Consider the following 19015-nt stretch of genomic DNA (forward strand, 5'->3'; position numbering starts at 1 on the left):
AAGAGCTAATACCCATTTACCAACAACAGCCACATTTATCAAACCTTAACACGCACAGCTTGGGCACACGCTGCAGAGACCACCCAGGACACCAACACCACTGTTTTACAAGATGAACTTATGAAACTTCAGATCAAGACTTCTTCCATATGGCAAGATTAAAGGAATAGAGGAACTTATGACTAAACAAATTGCATGTATGTATAAAACCAAAGAAGATCACAGTGAAGATTAGGAAATGAAAGTACATGTTCCAACTTACATACAGAGTTACAAGAAAACAAGTAACATAAGAGACAGGAAACTCTTACAAGCTTTTTAAAAAAAATAAAATCACAATAGTCTGAGAATGCCTAATCAAGTCTACTGCCAAGTTACAGTGCAGATGCTAAAAGCTGTATTGAAACTAAGATACCAGAATGAAAAATAAGACACCATATCCAGGCACATCAAGTGAGAGACAAAATTTGAAATTATTGCTCTGTGCTACTGCTTTATAATTATGTTGTTCCCCACTTCTTTGTATCAGCCTTCAACCTGTCACTACAATCATATTGCAATGTCAGGGTAAGTAAAAGCACAGTGTTAAAATGAAACTAAACATTGTCACTGTCAGTTTATGGAAACTGCGCTAAAATGTCACCATGAGCAACTGTCACGGCAGCTCTGCTGTGGCTGTGCCACTGCACCAGAAAAACAGGATGATGGCAACACAGCTTATCATGGACCCATGTGGCATCAGAGGAGACTAGCACTCCCAACCCTCACACTAACAGCTTAATTTGGGACAAAATCAGATTTGGTGCAAACCGTGTGCTGCACACCACAGTAGCTATTTTTTAAGCCTAACTGAAGCAGTGATGGGTTTAGCAGCTACTGCATGTTGTGTCAAGCATGTGGGATGCTGACCTCCACTGCATGACCTAGTGGAAAGCAGCCAGGGCTAGAGGGACCAGCGGGGAACAGCAGTCATGGGAGGGATGGACTACCATGCCAGAGCTGATGAGAGGCCATACTGTTCCCAAGGACAGGGATGCAGCATGTTGCACATGCCCAGGAGAAGCAGTTGGGTGCGAGCCAGCAGACACCCCATGCACCAAGCAGGCAGGGGACATGGCTACTACTGATGGAGGGATCCACCCCACCCAAAGAGCAGCCATGCTTTGAGATAATTCTCCCCTACACCTAGAGAAACCAGAGCATGAGGGGTTAGAGAAACAGGCCATGAGGTGCAGGGCGAGGTGAACTGCTGATGACAGAGGAAGAGCATGGCAAGGAAGATGAGCAATGCGCACCCTGTCAACCCTTCCTGACCCATATGATGACAGACACAGGGACAGCCACCAGAGCAGAGGAAGGAGCAACATGATGGACAGGCATCCCATAATCCATTTTTCTTCAATACACAGATAATCATACTGGCAGTACGGAACAGAGTACATATTAACTAATGACCGACTATTAAGTTCACATAAAATGCACACATATAAATTACAGCAGAGTTACATGCTTCGGTGGAGTCTTTCCCCTAAAAGCCATGACACACTGGGGAACACTCAGATGTTTGTGGCACAATGTGCAAATAATGTCATTTTGCTCAGGAATAATCTTAAATCTTTTAGGTAACATGATCTGAAGAATTATTCCCCATTCACTTCTTAAGGGACATGAAATCCATCCTTTGCTTACATGAGCATTAAAAAAAAGAAAAGAGAGACACAGAATTCACTAGAATATTCATCATTTCCAACCTTAAACCCACAGCGTACAAACAGATGAATCCAGCAAGTCAGAAAGCAAAGCCAATTTAATCTGTGGCTCCCCTGAGGTAAATGTAGTTCACAGTCCTGCCCCCACCCCAACCTCAGCCATAATCCCTGCTTCCTGGAGGTAAGAAAGCACTGGAGTGAGGAAAATTCTGCAGCAGGATATAATGATCCAAAATGACAGGGACAATAATGACAATGAATTTCATGTCTCCCAGTCATGAGCTGGGGATGCTTGACTGGGCTGACTTACACAATTAAATTGTTACAGGTACAGCAGGAGCTGCAGTTATCATCGCCATGCTTTTGGGAAGGATGCCTCCAGCACAAGGAAGAGGAGCGCTGTGGATGCATGGTCCCTTTTGTTAGGAGCAAAGGGCCGCTCCTGCAGGGCCGCTGCTGCAGCTGCACCCTGACAGAGGCAAAACTGGGTTAAAGACATGAGCCATTTTAGGCAATTGATTTTATCCCTTTTGAAAACGATAATAAAGCTCTGATGGCTACAGCACCGCGTGACTTGAGCCACCATGCGCCAAGAAGCTTTACAAGCAGAGACCCAGTGGATTTTCTGGGAGAACTGGGAAGCACCATTTATAAGGGATCTCCACCAGTGTGTTTACTAAAGCCAGGAAGGGAGAATCCTATGGCTTCTATAGGTTCTGCCAGAGACCTGCGTTCTGTTTTATGTTCATTCCACTAGAGGCAGCTCTTCTTACCTCTCAAAGCCCTCCCTTAGCAGGCTGCCCATTTTGCTCAGGATTTCATATACAACTCTATTACACAGAACATGGGACAAAACATATTTGAACGCAACGGGATATGGAGAATGCACATAGCATTTTCCAGGTTATACCTACAGTTAGTGTGCCTGCAAGGCTTCTCTCATTCATCCAGCTTCAGTTTTGAAATACCAAGAAATATGGTTAGCCATGTATTTCACCTATAGAAAGTCTTTTTAGTGTCAAACTGTCAAAGAGTTTTTATATCCAGGGAAGGAAAGAAAAAAGTCATACAGTTGTCTGCATCTGTAATAGGGTAATACCCCTATTACAGCTCAACACTCTCAAAATATTAATTTGTCAAATATGAATTATAAAGCTATAACATTTCATAATTCAGGACACACTCAAATACTAGGAAAAATAGCTACAAGAGCCTAAATAAAAAAAAAAAAAAAGGCATTTATTCCATTTTTGACAGCTTAACGAATGCCCTACTCTTTTGCATTGATTTTTGTGTGTATGTGTGTCTGTGTGCGTACATGTGTGCCTGGGAAGGATTTCTCATGGGGTTTGCTGTAAACAAGGAAAGCTAAATCCTCTGCCAAAGCTTCTTTTTCAACCATTAAATAACCTCCATATTAAAATATTTCAGGAGAGAATATATAAAAAAATACTAAGAATGCAATATATAAAGAACAGCTACTCACACGTCAGCAAGTACACTGGAAATATGTAGAATAAGACATTAAACAATAATACACCTTGATGCGGCAAGACAGTCACAGAAGTAGTATATGTTAATTACTACTTTTTGGAAAATAGCAGTAAATTCAAAGAACAGGGTCAACAAAGCTCTAAAAATCTCAAATTCATGACCGATTACAGAAGACAAATTTTCCTTACACATGTAAAGGCTCATCTTGCAAGGCAAAGTGCATTAATAAAGTCTGCAAGGACCTAGAGATAGAAAAATAATGCATCTTAAAAAGAACTGCACCACTTAGAATTTCTAAATGCTTCAACTTGAAATATTCTGGCCAGTTAGATCTCTCCTTTAATGTTTTTCCTGGTTCTGAACATCATGAGCTATATATAATTTAAATGGAGATTAATTCTTCCATTTAAAGTGCTTTAAAATAATTCTGCCTATGATCTTGAGCTCTCAGCCCAGCGTCTCCACAGTGCCTCTTCTCCATTTTCCTTGAGCTACCTAAGTGGAACTGACAGATCACTGCTCAGATAGCAGCCACGCTGTTCCCCCAAAATGTTGCCTTTTTGCTATTCAGGAGTATCCTAATACCAACAAATGCTAAATGAAGTCTGACATGTACCCCTAAGAAACAAACTTGTAAGTTGTAGCTTCAAAGGAAACCTTGAATAAATAGGACACATTGTGTACACCCAGGCTAACATCCAACATATGCTTTAGTTTCCCGATGCCCAGACAGAGCAAGAATAGCCCCTGGTAAAGCCTGTGATTTGCTAGTGCTGGTAATTTCAACATTTATAACGTACCTTTTTTTTTTTTTTAGCCTGTATAAACAATTTTTAAAATATAATTAAGACCACAGCAACATTTCAGAACAAAATATATTCATGAATAATGGATTATCTGACATGCCACTAGTTTGATCAACAATTACAAACCAAAGAAAAGAGCTGATCTTTCCTCTGCAAAAACACATTGCCACCAGTAAGTCATTACTGGACAGGTGATTTTATAAAATTAAAAAGTAACTGAAATAATGAATGCTTTTAATTGGAATCATAGAATAGTTAGGGTTGGAAAGGACCTTAAGATCATCTTTGGTGGTGGCGACCAACACACCTAACAGTGAGACACTGCTAGTAAGTGTTACTAGCAACTACAGATACAAAGAAAACATGGCAGAGACAGGAATAAAGAAAAGCAATAAAGCAAGATAAAATTACATGTAACTGCACATACAGATCAGTTAGGATGCTCCACTCCTAAAAGGCCAATTTATTTATTTAGGGAAAATGGCAAACGGATGGGCAAAGAAAATAAAGATATAACTTACTTTAAGACACTTTTTAGCATTATTTAATGCCCTATTTTATGACTAATACTTCTGAAAGGCCTAAAAGGAGTTTAATTAAATCTTATAATTCCCTTCTCTATTTTAAGTTTAATTTCCTTCTCCTTTTGTCCTCCATTCCTCAGTTAGTTCCAAGACGGGGCAAGATAAGAATTGATTTAACACTGTAGCTGGAAAGTTTTTCTTCTGGACTAGGTTCAGCCTCAAAGCACACAAATGTGTATTATAAACTCACAAGCTTCAAGTCTATTTCTGCTTCTCTCACCAAATTTATCCAGAAAGTCCTGCTAGCATTGCTGCTCTTCTTCTGAGGAAGAATCATCAAAAGTCTTTGCCCAATTTCATGAAACTTGATGAATGAATGGAGTAATTATGCTACCTTCTTTCTCCACTAAACTGTTCTTCAATAATTGGTACATTTCCTTTTTTCTCCTTTTTTCTTTAATTTTATTTTACACTTTGTTTACAATATGCAGCTTGTGCATTTGTTTCTTATTCCTTGGGAAGGCAACAAACCCATCAGAGATATCCCTCAGGCATGCAGAACTTTGTGCTGTATTACTGTACAGACATTTTCCACTAAAAGATCACATGCTATATTGATGCTGAATTTTTTAGATTTATTCCAACACTGTTTAAAATAATTATTTGTCCAAGAAACCTGAAGACTAATTTTAATACTGTCTTGTAAATGCGTATCTTTGGAATGCTGGGGTAGAAAATAGCTATGATACATACAAACTATTTATTTAATCAGAAAAAACTTCAATAGATTATAAATAGATTTCAAGTCACAGTGCTCTTATGGGAAGTGTAATTACCATTTAGAGAACCACTTCGTTCTTGCATGCTCTTGGGATCCCTTAGACTGTTTTAAGTTACGTTTGATAGTTATGATAATGAAAAAATAAATCTGAATTATTTCTCTGTATGCTATTTACAGCAGCTCTTGCTACAGTATACAAAAAAATACCACATAAACCTATACCAAATTTTGCTCCTAAATAATCTCTTATTTCCTCTAGACCTTAAAAATTGGGTGGAGAATATGCACTTTCCATCAGAGATAAGTAAAAATCAAGTCCATCCTTTAAATCTCGCCCTCCTTCCAAACAAGAATCTACACATATCTGATGCCACACATATATATATTTTTTTTCTATTCTGCTGGGCTCTGTATGAGACAACTTGAAATTATCAACATACACTTTCACCAGAAGCCGTATAAATACGTCTCCAGTGCGTTTCAAGAGTCCTTCCTACCTCTTCCCAGTACAAAAGCCCCTATTGATAAGCTGATGAATAGTGTAAATGCAGTTCTAAAAAGGGAAAAGAACTACCTTTATAGTCAATTTTGTGTGAAGACCTTTCTGACTGCCAAAAGGTCAGAAACTACATCTCCAAGTAAAACTAACTAGAACCATAGCACTACTGAAGTAAATCAGTATTTAAGCTATTTATTCTTCTGAAAGTTCCTCCAAGCCTGCAAGAAATCCATGGCTTTTTGCCCTATCCTGAACACATTTGACGTTTTGATATTACCTAGCTGGGCCCATTACCAAGAAAGTTTTACCAAACTCTGTCTTGGAAGGGAAGTGGAAGATGACTGGAGAAGGAGGAATACCAATCCAATTAAAAACACACTGTGAAACAGATAAAAGTCTGCTGTAAAGAAAAGATACTCCACCTGTGAGACAGGCCAACATGACCAAGTACAGCAAGAAAGCAATTATGATCAGGTACCCTGGTTCTCCAGCTTCAGCAGTGAGCTTTCCAACATTTAGAATGTGTGCAATTTCAGTGCTTTTTAAATACTGTTTGGAGATGTAACTTGCATGACATTAGAAACTATTAAGATCATAGAATCACAGAATGATTTGGGTTAAAGATCACCTTATTCAACCCCCCTGCCATGGGCAGAAACACCCTCCACTAGACCAGGTTGCTCAAAGCCCTGTTCAACCTGGCCTTGAACACTACCAGGGATGGGACAGCCACAGCTTCTCTAGGCAACCTGTGCAAGTGCACCACCCTCGTAGTAAAGAGCTTCTTCATAATATCTAATCGACATCTCTCCTCTATCAGTTTAAAGTCATTAAACCATGACACTCTGTCACTACTTGCTCTTATAAAAAGTTACAGCAATTTGGATAAAGCTCAAGGCACCTCTACCTCAACACAAGTGCTAATATTCCAGGGAAGCAAAGTTTCTGTCAAGTAAGCCAACTAAACCTTCTCCAATTTCATTTCAGACTGTCTCGTATCTCTGTGAAGCCTGAAGATAATGAGCTCAGCTCTTTGCTGGGTAGATCCCCTACGGCATCTGTTGCCACACAGCTATGCCAGGGACTGATGTCCAGACTTACTTCACAGAACAAGGCAAAAAAAGCTTCCTGACGCTTCTTGCATTACAAACAAGAGTGACACTCTTTCCAAATGTGAACACATGAACACTTTCAAACATGTAAATTGCTATTTCTAGATGACCGCAATGACTTCTATTAAATCATCATTCTATTTTGAATGAACACAAAATTACTTGGAGAAAGCATCTTTATTTTCTTCCACTCAGACACTGAATTTGTGTAAGTGTTAAACACAAACATACCTAAAACCAGCAGATAAAACAGATTAAATAACTTAAGCTGGAGGCATTTTTTCCTCTATGAATTTATAACCCTTTATTTAAAAGGGTTTTCACAGAAAGCACTCATGTCTTATAACTATCTCTAGTATTTGATTATAATTACAATGAATGCTGCCTTTGCAGCAACCCAGTTCTAGTGGTGATACAAAAGAATCCAATGCAGTCAAAAACCAGAACCAGCAGCCACATCATCCCGACAGGGTTGGAGTTATTTGCACAGTGAAAGTGCTATAGCAAACCATTTAACATTTTCTTGTCTTACAATACCTCAGAAGTGTACTGCAAAATCATGCACAGCTGCAAAGCTGTGGGGAACCAACCAAACACTAGAACACTTTCACGTATCACTATATCTACCAGCCAAGAAAGCTAATATATTTTCCCCTACATCCAGTAAGTTACTGTCATAAAAACAATTTATCTACCAAATCAATGCTTATGAGAGGCACACTGAATCCTTCAAGTTGTTCTTCCCTTTAAAAAGCCAACGTATGTGATCTGTAGTTGCATACTTCTGTTTCTCCCCTCTCAAAACACAGAGTAATGTAATAATGAAAGCACAAAAGGGCAACATACCGTCATAGTAGACAATAGCTCCAACAAGCTCGTCTTTGCGTAGCATTGGGAAATGTTCCAAGGCTCTTGACTTGCTAAGGACATAACTACTTTTCAGACACTGACTTCCTGCTACAAGGTCATATAATTTTATTCCAAACCAGTAGTATGGCAATTGCCACCATCTGCAGGAAACAACGACAAAAAAAAATTCCCCATGAAGTGAAATAAAGTGCATGCACACACTTGTAACACAGTATGTTGTATTATTCCAGTTTTGCTTTGTACCATCAAAAAGTTCATGATATTGCAGTATCATGCAAATACGCAAGAACTTACTTATAGTTTGTTAGTGGTTTCAACTATCTATTCTCTGCAGTTAGTTAAGCAGACTCAAGGCTTTATTTATCCTAGAATTATAATCACAAACTGGCTTTATGTACTTCAGTGTGGGGTGAGATATTAAAGCTATGTGTCCAGGGGAGACCCTGGCTGATCGTCAAGCTGAAGGGGTTCCTTAAATGCCCATCTTGGCTAATGCCTCCTGCACAAACATGACCAAATAAATGCAGTCAACTGCTGGCTGACATGAGCTCCAGCTATTATGAGCCCCTCTACAAAGACAGATCATTCAGCAAACACTCACTGCTCCAAATAGCCTGTTACAGTAACTGTTCTTACAGATCTGAAAACCTAACCCAAATCACTTAGTCTCTTTCTTGTAGCAGAAGAAAACTATCCCGTCAACATCGACCTGTCATGTGCTGTAGAAGGCAAGTGCACAGAATTACTACATTGAGCACTGCTGGTTGCATGAACTAAACAACACATTACTAAGAATGCTAAGACAGCCTGTGTTGAAGACAAGGATGTACTAGAAAGAACAGCAAAAAACATACTGGGAATGAGAGTCTGTTCCACCTACAAGCACCCCCCTTCCCCTCCCTGCAGAGTGGCAGGAATGCAGCAAACAGCTCAAGTCCAAGAAGGGTTACTAGGCAGCTAGAATAGCTGCTTCGTTCTGTGAGAAAATTTCATGCTTCTACAATATGGTAGTATCTCACCTCCTGAAGGACAAAGCCTGTGACAGGTTTAAATACATCCTTGGAAAGAGGCGCCCAGAAACTTCTCCAAGGAAATAGCTTGCTTGTGAAAAGCAATGGTAAAGGAGTGGTATTATAGCAGAGCTTACTTGTAAACAGGCAGCATTATTGGCAAAGGAGATGATAGGTGAGGAGCTATTTCAAGCAGATTTGCACGCTCCTCAAGTGCTTCTTTCACCATCTTGTACTGAAAAAAACACAAGTGCACATGCAAATTCCATGTTACTCAGTTTTGTTTCCATATGCAACATTTAATAAGAAACTGTTTATCAAAGCAAAGAACTCCCAAAATCCTTACTGTTCTTTCAAAACCACACTGAGATTTGCTGAAAAATTTGAAAGTTAAGGAAACTATTTCCCAAGAAAATTAAGTTCTACTAGTTTCGTTTTGGTGTCTTGGTGGGTCAGCTGAGTAATTTTTCATCTGAACATAAAGTGCATTAAAGCTGTGTTACTACTAACTATGGGCAGGAGGCACATGAGTAGGGCTAGAACTCATTCCAAAGTAGATCTTGTGGAACATTCCCACAGTTAAATCTCATACTAACGCTGAGTTGCAAATGCAAAAGTGTTCTTCTCCAAATCAATCAATATGAATCAATATTAAGTTATTCTTTGGCAAAAACAAGGTTAATTTCTGTAGCTCCATGTTTTATATATTTTTCCCTATCAAGTCACTGTTTCTGTAGCAGTATTATAACCATCAAAACATACTTTAGGTCACAGAGGTTTCAATGAGTAGATCAATCAATTTATCAAAACAATATCATGCTTCCACAAGAATACATAAAACCATTTATATATACTCACTCATTTACCCATTTTCTTTCCACATTCCAAAATAAATCACTCATTTACCATATTTTCTTTTCCCATTTCAAAATAAACAGGACAATCACTCACTCACTCCCCAAAATTCTAATCATGACAGGTAGGATGCTCTTTTTATTCTGAAACCAGCCCTGTCTCTGCCTGCCTTCCCCAAACTATACACAGTCTACAAGCTATGGCAATTAGATTGCCCATAAAACAATTTAGCAAAAGGCAGGAGCACCAATTTCCCTAGTCTGGGAAGCTCAACTGAAGAAAGCACTTTCTATACATGGTGGCTGGAGAATAAAACAGTCAAGTATTAAAAAAATAAAAAGACTTGGATATAATTGGGATAGGGGAAGTATCTACTGGCAATTTTTGCTTAACAACCAGCATAAACAATTACCTGCTCAAAATCCAACTTCATGATGGCCTTCTGAAGATATCTCACTCCACCATGGATCAATTTAGTACTCCTGCTGCTGGTCCCTGATGAGAAATCATCTCTTTCTAGAAGGGCTGTTTTTAGTCCTGTGTTACCAGAAAACCAAATTAACTTCTTAAATTACACAATTTGTATGTAATTCATTAAAGACACTTCTCTAGGGTAGAGACAATCACAAGAAAAATTACTCTGTACATGGATAAATTTGTATTCAAAGTGTAGTGCACTGTCTATATTGTAATGAAAAATTTTAGCCTCCTTCCTAAGGGAAAAGTCAAAACAGAACTTAAACAGAAGCACATTAAAATCTGGATATTTCACAATAGAAAGGCATTACAGTACATTATAGGGGCCATGCTCCCTCAAGCAAATTATAGTTCATATTCATGGCAGGAGCAGAATATTTTCATGAATACTTTTAACTCTTTGCAGCAGGGAGCTCTAAACCAGTCACACTAACAACTTAAATGTCATACGAGGGAGGCAGCAACTGTCATCCTTGCCTTCTTACTTATAGTCTGCTAGAGGTACCCAAAACCAAAGGGGAGCAGCTCATAGGCACGCTCACCAGTCAGAGAAAGTTCAGTGAAGGAACATGATGCCCACGTACACAGAATTCTGCTATTCTCATGAAACAGTCTGATAAGGTTTAATATGAAATATAGTAGCTTACCTAGGAAGTGTAGCAAAATGAAGAAGCAAATTCAGCTATAGTTTACTCTGCAGATACTACAGTGCTCATACAGCACACAGACATCCTCCTTTTAGGCATTACATATGCAAAGGGTACACATACACAAAACATGAGTTGCAAGATATCACCAAGTATTTCAGAAAAACATTTACTCAAAACAATGTGAGCATATTCCCTGGCATCAGCCAGCACTGGCAGTTTGACCAGCTCAAGCAGGGGGTAACACATGGCTCACAGACGTTCACACAAATCTGGAACACAAAGTGCTTCATAACCAAACAGTATCAAGCTTATTGCATCAAACACTTGGAATGCTGCTGGCATGTTTGTTTGCATGTTTGTTGCACACGTCGTGTTCCCAGTCACCCTGAAGGCCAGGAAAAAGCTTTCACGGGTGAAGGCATATTGCTCCATACTGAAATCGCTATGAAACTATACACCCCAATACTGTAAGTGCTGGCACCCTCTTCATGAAGGAGACAGACATCAGGTTATGTGATGGAAGTTTAGTTATAGGAAGAGTGGCAGCAAAGAGATGATTAACAGATGTCATTTAATGGTAAGATACAGACAACGGTCACATCCTTTGGCACATACCTACAAGACACCCACCACTGACTTCCAATATCCAACGTAAGAAAACACAACCAAGATAAGCACACCAGGATAAGTGCATGACAATCTTTCACTTAAAACACATGTGGAAGGACAATCTGTGTTATAGATGTTGGTGTAACAGACTCCCTGTATCACTGGCAGAATTTTCGAGGTAAGTAGGCAAGGAAAAAGAATTATATTAAATTCAGTGATATTGCTACCAAACAGCAACAGCATGACAATAAATACCCAAGAAAGGGAGCATCATCTGCTCTAGAAGTTATTCCCTGGGTCTTTTTTTCATCCTCCTTGAGGGATGTTGCATGCTACTGGTTGGTGAACGCACATTTTAACATCTTTTGGTCGCCCAAAACTTTTGTGTCCTTAAAAAAATTTAATTATTACTGGTAACTTCTAAAGATCAGAGTAATTTATTTTTGTCAAATGTGACTGAAGATTAATGGATACAATCAGAAATAATTTGGCGAAGATATATCAAACACATGAAAAGCAAAATTTGTTGTTAAGTGAAGCAAACATAATAAAAGAGCAAGTTCCATGAATGAACAGCAACAATACACAATTCATTAACCAAATGCCTAGGAATATTTCACACTTCAGAAGTCTACTGATATAATCAGACTATCTGGTAAAAGGATAAACAAAGATCAACTATAACAATTTCTGTACACTTTACAATTGCATCTTCCACAATATAGCTGAGGCAGAAGTGAAAATATCCCAAGTTATATTTAATAATATACAGGACAAAAAAAACAACCAACCAACTACAAACTCAAATCTGGTTGTTTATCCTGCCAATGGTGCACACCTTCCTTCTTTACCCATCTCAAAATGGTCACACCTTCTGGACAAGTATTTTGCAAATCAAACTACAAAACACAGAAGGTGTTAGATCTTGCCTCTTTATTCTGAGGTATATATACAGGTTAAAGAACCTGAAAAATGTTATGACTATCTACTATATTTTATACTGCATTTTTGTTTTTCAATTTTAGTTCAAAACCCACAAACAAGATCTACAAACACAGAAACTAAGGAAATTTGGTTCTCTCTCTCATTGGCTCACTGTCCTGGAAATGACAATCAAGAGAATGTGTTCTCAGACACGCTTTTCTCAAAAAAATCTTTTACATAGCTTTTCAAATAAAAATACATTACTTTGGGGGAATGCAGCATTTTAGTAGAATGGGAGTTGATGCTACAGCCCCAGTACCCATGCACGCTCCTCTCCATATCTGAAGATTTGTCTTTCATTAAAACTTAAGAAATGACTTATTCTCTTTGAAAACTGCCAAATCTGGTTGAACTTGCTGACCAATTTCAAAGTTAGTGTGTGAGGTGGATGACACAGACAGAGTGGGCATTAGTGTCCTGCTTTTTCAACCCCTGAACAGGGCTTTTCACATGTCCACCCAACTGCACAAACTACAGGGCCCAGTAGATGTGCAGATGTTGCACCAACTGTCACCACACACATTTTCGACTTCCTGCACAAGTCAGGTGAAAAGCATTAGCTTAAACTCATTTCACCTTGAGCCTTCCCTACGTTAAGGCTACATGTAAAGTTAAAATAAATTTTGTTGCTTCTAGCAACAGTTACACAGCTAATCCCCAAAAAGGGGAAACTGGAGCACAGATTCCACCAGTACCTTCAGACTGAATGGTGCTAGTATCTTTCACTAAAAATCAAAACAGAATTCTCCAAACCTGTCATGTACTAAGCAGCTACAAAGCATTAGCAGAAGTATCTCATGTTATAAGAAATACAAGCTGCAGAGCCACTGTGCTCCATATAGAAATCATGCTTGGCCCTTTAAAAACTGTTGCTAAAAGCTCTGTGAAAGTCTTTCATTCTTTTTGCTGCAAATTTTTCTTGTACAAACAAGCGAAATGTGAACCCACTAAACAAGGAGCAACAGAGAATGAGAAACCAACGAACATCATCCAGTACATTAGACAACTGCATATAAACACCTAGACAAAGACTGCTGAAAAAAACAAAATGCAGTTATTTTTTAATTTATTTTAGCTTCTGAGCAAAGACTGTTTATAAGCAAGCACTCAGAGTATACCATCTCTATCTCCGAGTACTTCTGAAAAGCCAATTTGATAAACTTATTTCAAACTGTGTAATCCAAGAATAAGAATACAACTACATTTTCTAGCCTTACCTCTAGTGACTGCATCTAAAGCACAGCCACATCCTGTTGCTCCTCCGCCTATAACAAGGACATCAAATTCGCTTGTGGTCTGCAGTGCCGAAATTTGTTGCTCTCTTGTGGGGAGATGACTCTTCATTGGAACAGGCACAGCTTCTGCAGCCTGAACATTCACAAAGGTACCCTACAAAGATTAAAACCACACATGAGGATCTGTATTTATTCTGTATACACACACACGTGCACACATACACAGAACCAAATCACAGCATCTCCTATAACTATAAACGTTATAAATATTTTCAGTTGCTTCACCTATATTTAACAAAAATATTGTCTTGAAACATTATGGAGCAACAAACAGTATTACACCCATAAAGTGCTAGCACACATCGACTTCATCTTGCTTGCTTCAATATAAAGCTGTAGTCAAGGGCTACTACCTATATTAATGTTTCTAGGAATTGTCCTCTGTCAAGTGTTACAGCATGCTCATGAAGCAGTTTAATAAACAGACTCATGGTTAGGCTCCCAACTGACTACCTAAAAAACATCAAAGCAAAGGACTTCAAGTTGAATGTACATTTTATATTTCAAAATTGATTACTTATACAGTGGCATTAAACTAAGCTCAAATTTTATCAGGTTCATGAGACTATGTGGTTTGTTGTGAAATAGTGTTATTGAAACACCAAAGAAACACTGTTTCCATATCCTTTTTGAAAAGCTTCTAAGCAAAGAAACTTATGTCCTACAGCAGGGTAAAATACAACTGTCCTTAAGGTGACAAAACCTGGTAATGTGGCAGTTTCCAGAGAAGTTCAGATTTTATTACAATGGCTTTGATAATGTCTCTAGTCCTCTGCCTGACACTTCCGGAGCCACAGCTGCTCTCCATTTAGTGACGGTGGTGAGAAAGGCTGCCATGCTTGCTCAGTCAACTAACATGGACTAGGGTTTAAATTTTAAGGTCTTAATCAGTTTCTGAAGGCTGCCTTCTGATAATATGAATTTAAAGTGTCTTCTGAAAACCTTTACAGCCACAGGAATCCTGAGTCCCTATTAATGATCATATATTTCTTAACCTATGTTATGAGCACCATCTCTGTAAACTTATACAAATTCAAGTGACAAAATAGTACTTTCTTACTATCATCTAAACCAATCTCTTTGTCTAATCTTTTTCCATACACTTCTTACAACATGCAAGCTCTCTCAATTAAGTTTACATTTCCAAGCATTCCTTCGTGAAGTTGTTCAGTTATTGCCTATTGCACGGTTAACAGTGAATTACAATTCCCATGGAACAGCCCCTAAACCCAGTCCCATGCTGCAAACACACCAGCACAGGTACTGTCTCAGTGTTTTATGGTTGCTTGGCCCACGTTGTGTCTCCTGGAGAGACACTCCCAGGTCACTGTGGTGACAAAAAGCTCTCTGCTAAGATAACCCACCACCTCCAAGTTTTAGGAACTCCAGCCACCTTCCCTGGCATGTGCAGTGGGGAGGGAATATACACCTGCCATAGGAAAACAGCCTGACTAACAAAGGGTAAGGCAGTCTCTTGCCACCATCTGCTCATATGCACAGCTGAACAGGTCCTGGTAGCAGTCACCCAAGCAATACAGTTCCTCTTTAGCAACCAATTCACCAGGTGTCACAGAGCTCTGTCAGCAGACCTTGCGGGGGAAGGGTAAAAGTGCCTCTCGCAACACATCCACTGTAAATGAACAACCAGTCCAGCCATACACAAGAAGCCTGAGTTCAGATTATATGGTGCATGCAACCTAAATACTCTTGTTCAAAATTATTTCCTCATTCTTCAGCATTATTATGATTGAAACACATTCTTCCTCAATGTTGTTATCACTACTATACAACTGAAAATAATAACTAGTAGCCACATCTACAGGAAATGCATACTCAAAAGTTAATTATGTTCAAATTCATCCTGTAATCATAAATTATATTGACTATAACATAAGTAGTTCATACAGGTTACTTCAGATAGCAGCAACCACTTTCAATGCACATGTGTTATAATTCAATCAATAGGAAAGCTGGACGAGAGAAAGAGTGCTTTGCTTCGTGTTAAGGACTGATGCTTTCCCAGAAAATAGCAAAAGCAGATTTAAAACAACCAGAGTTTGGCAAATTACAACCCAAACTCTAGTACCACCACTGACTTTTCCATGTCATGGTGCCTGCAGTCCCACTGGGGTCCTCTCCAGCCCAGACAGTCCTGAAGCCCAGCCCAGAAGGTGCCTGGGCACAGGCTCACCTCCAGGCGCATGTGCGGCCACACCAAGCACTCAACCAGGCTTAGTCCCTGACTACAAATTAGTAACGAAAGGTCTCCTAATTAGAAGCTTGTTTAAACCCACCACAACCCTCAAATAGAGACAGACGCGCTGCCAGCCCCAGGAGTTCAAGAAATTACAAGACACACACAGACAGCAGAGAGGTTGAGTCAAAGCAAAGCAGAGGTGAATCTTGATGAGCCTCCCAATTATAGTTTCCCCTCACTCTCACAGGTTTACACTAACATATGGCACCTAACAAAGATCACTACAGAAGGCACAAAGTTTTGGCCCTTCAAAGAAATTCAGCTTCCATGTTATTCTTCTGACCAATGAATTCTTCACTTTCCCAGCTACTTTTGTCTCCTGCTGTGCTCTTTCCCAGCCTACTCATCCCTAGCAGTGCTAAAACCTTTCACATCTTCCAAAATATGGTAGAAACTTGTATATCCCTAAAGTATAGCACACAAATGTGGTTCCAGAATGCAGTTTCCCAGGGAGTGACAGATAGGAGGAGGGAGACACTGAGAGGATCCTGCCATTCCTGTCTTCACTCCCTCCTTGGTGGCTATAACGAAGACCCTCTGGCACCTGTGTGCCTGCAGTGGTTTGCAGTGACCCCTCTGACTGCCTCCAGTGGCGGCTCTGTGCAACCTCCCCCTCGGAAGCGAGTAAGAAAGCAGCGCATGAAAGGTTTTTCCCCTTTAACGCCTGAAACTGCAACAACGCTGCAGCTTTCTGGGTTGCATAGCAAATGCTACTGCCCAGCTTCCTCCATAGTCCCTGTTTTTACCTTGGTAAGCTGTGGCATTAAGCGTGCTTTTTAGTGCTGCATCATTACAAGAGCACAGAGACAGCTGATGCCAATGTCCCAGCTTCCCTAAATATCACCCTGTAACTTGGAGACAACAGTGACAAGGAAGAAATGGTGAAGACCAAAACCATCCGCAGTTTCGCCTTGCATGTGTTTTGGCAGAACAAGTCAGCTACATACTCTCAACTTTCATGAGCTTTGAGAAAGTGAAACTCCCCATCTCAAAAACATTTCCAGACATGCCACCTTCTGCAAAACAAATGCCCATTTTAAAAGTGTGCAACTTCAGGAAGATAAGAGAACACAAGAAAAACAAAATTCAGAGTTCAAGAAGTGCTAGAATAATTTGGTTTTGACTGTAATTTTTGTTCTGATTTTTAAGCACATTATTTACAACAAATACCTTATAGTAAAGCACAGACCAAAGTCCCAAGCAGCCAGCCACTGGCATAGCAAGAGGATAAAGATTAGTGCTGAAATACAAGCAGTGATTAACGCACCAGGAATTGATATAGATATGATTCATCTTGCTGTCAATTAAATGTGAGAGCGAAGAAAAGCTGCATACAGGGATTCCATCTGCAATAACGTGATTAGTTTGGCAGTGAACAAGCATGTTTACTGAAATAAGCAATTGCTGTTTATATCTACAATTTCTCAGGCAAGAGTTCCTTGAATGGTTTTGATTACACTCTTAGTGAGACGAAATTTGGTTTGGCAGTTTGAATTTAATCATAAAGTTATAAAGTGATCTAGTAATCCATAAGCAAGCGTTCTTGTTAATTGGCTAATGTAAATCTCCAGGTAGGTTTGCAGAGTCAAATTCATCATCCTTATTCATAAAAAAATGTAATTAAAAACCCCCCAAAGCAGGCCCCAATGCATTATCATATTATCACACTCGATTGGATTCACTTTGATGAGCAATTCATACTGACCACCAATGCACTTACACACCAGAAAGAGAGCAGGATTGCCTGGTGGGCCTTGTTAGGAAGAGAAGGGGGTCTCTTACACCCCCAAAACGAAGCACTGCTTTTGTCTTAATGATTACAGGGGTGTGGGAGTGGAAAAAGAAAATAAAATTAAAACCCCTCATCTCCAGTTCAGACTTGGCACATCAAGGAATACCTGCATCACATCAATTAGTAGCCCATTTGGCTTGATGCATTAAAATAAAGGCACAAAAAGCAAGAATATAGTAATGCAGTCAGGACCTGAAGGAAACAAGAGAAACTGGTCTTTCCATTTCTCCACCACCTTTAGCATTAGAAGCCCGGGTGAAACAGCCAGCAAAGACTGGCTGTGTCACACTTGCCATACAGGTGTCTGAATATTTGAGGCCAAATTAATCAATTATGTATACAGCCAGTGATCTCAGAGGGGTCCAACTCCATCTGAGATGCAGTTCCCTTCAGGAGCTCATGACTAGGTGTTAATGTAGCACATATGGATTTCAACAGCTCCTGTATGGTCTAAGATTAAACCCATTTACAGTGGGAACCGAAAAAGATGTAAGAGTCTAACTTCTGCTTTACCCAAAAACAGTTTAGGAAGGACTAGCTTTCTCAGATCTCTGCACTACTTGCCATGAAGAGTTCTCCAACTGCCTCCTTTTCTCTGGAAAAGGATTTTTCTTTTTTATCTAACCAAAAGCCTCCTTGTCAGTTATGCATGTATCCTCCACAGTAAGACTGCACAGAAAGCTTGACCAGCTTCCTTAAGGGAAATGGTTATTCCATATGAAAGAACCACTCCTGTGTGTTGACTGAAAGAGGTTTTGCTTGAATTAAGTGTCACTCCTACTTATTCCCTTACACATAGCATTATTAATTCAGTAAACATCCCAGTGACAAGGTTACTATAAAAGACACAGAAATGCAATATTCATCTATCAGCTTATGCATTAAATTCACCTAACAGTTCTGTTATGTCACCACATGTTCCCATCCTCCCTTGCTCAGCAGGAACTCCAAAAACCCAGCACAAGGTAAGGGCAATTTACTAAACCCCTTGTATGCCCACATACTGCATACATAGATATGTATTCTCCCGTTATATCATCTCAACTGCTGTTGCAGAAGCATGCTCCAAAATGTCAGCATACATGTGTGTGAGCAGAAAAATAAAGTGGGTTAAAAATGTTGAAAACCAGAATAGATCCTAATTATGGAGTGTTTTATTTCCAAGGTGTAAATACTTTACAGCTGTTTACACACAGACAAGGCTAACTACGCCGTTCTCCTAGTAGGCACATTCTGACTCTCAAATCTAGCAAGGGCAACTTAAATTTCAGCATCAGAAATTACCAACCCT

General features: G+C 39.4%; 1 protein-coding gene across 2 annotated transcripts in view; it reads right to left on the reverse strand.

Moving 5' to 3' along the window:
* Nucleotides 1-19015, reverse strand: part of GPD2 (glycerol-3-phosphate dehydrogenase 2) — a 63704-nt gene that overhangs the window by 26367 nt on the left and 18322 nt on the right. For both annotated transcript variants that reach the window (XM_005153733.3, XM_031053343.2), the window contains exons 3-6: nt 13598-13769; nt 10073-10197; nt 8943-9040; nt 7772-7935 (exon numbers count right to left, since the gene is read on the reverse strand). In XM_005153733.3, coding sequence (XP_005153790.1) covers nt 7772-7935; nt 8943-9040; nt 10073-10197; nt 13598-13769 — 559 coding nt within the window. The remainder of the gene's footprint in view (nt 1-7771; nt 7936-8942; nt 9041-10072; nt 10198-13597; nt 13770-19015) is intronic.

Source organism: Melopsittacus undulatus, chromosome 4, assembly GCF_012275295.1.
Source record: "Melopsittacus undulatus isolate bMelUnd1 chromosome 4, bMelUnd1.mat.Z, whole genome shotgun sequence".
Taxonomy (NCBI): Eukaryota; Metazoa; Chordata; class Aves; order Psittaciformes; family Psittaculidae; genus Melopsittacus; species Melopsittacus undulatus.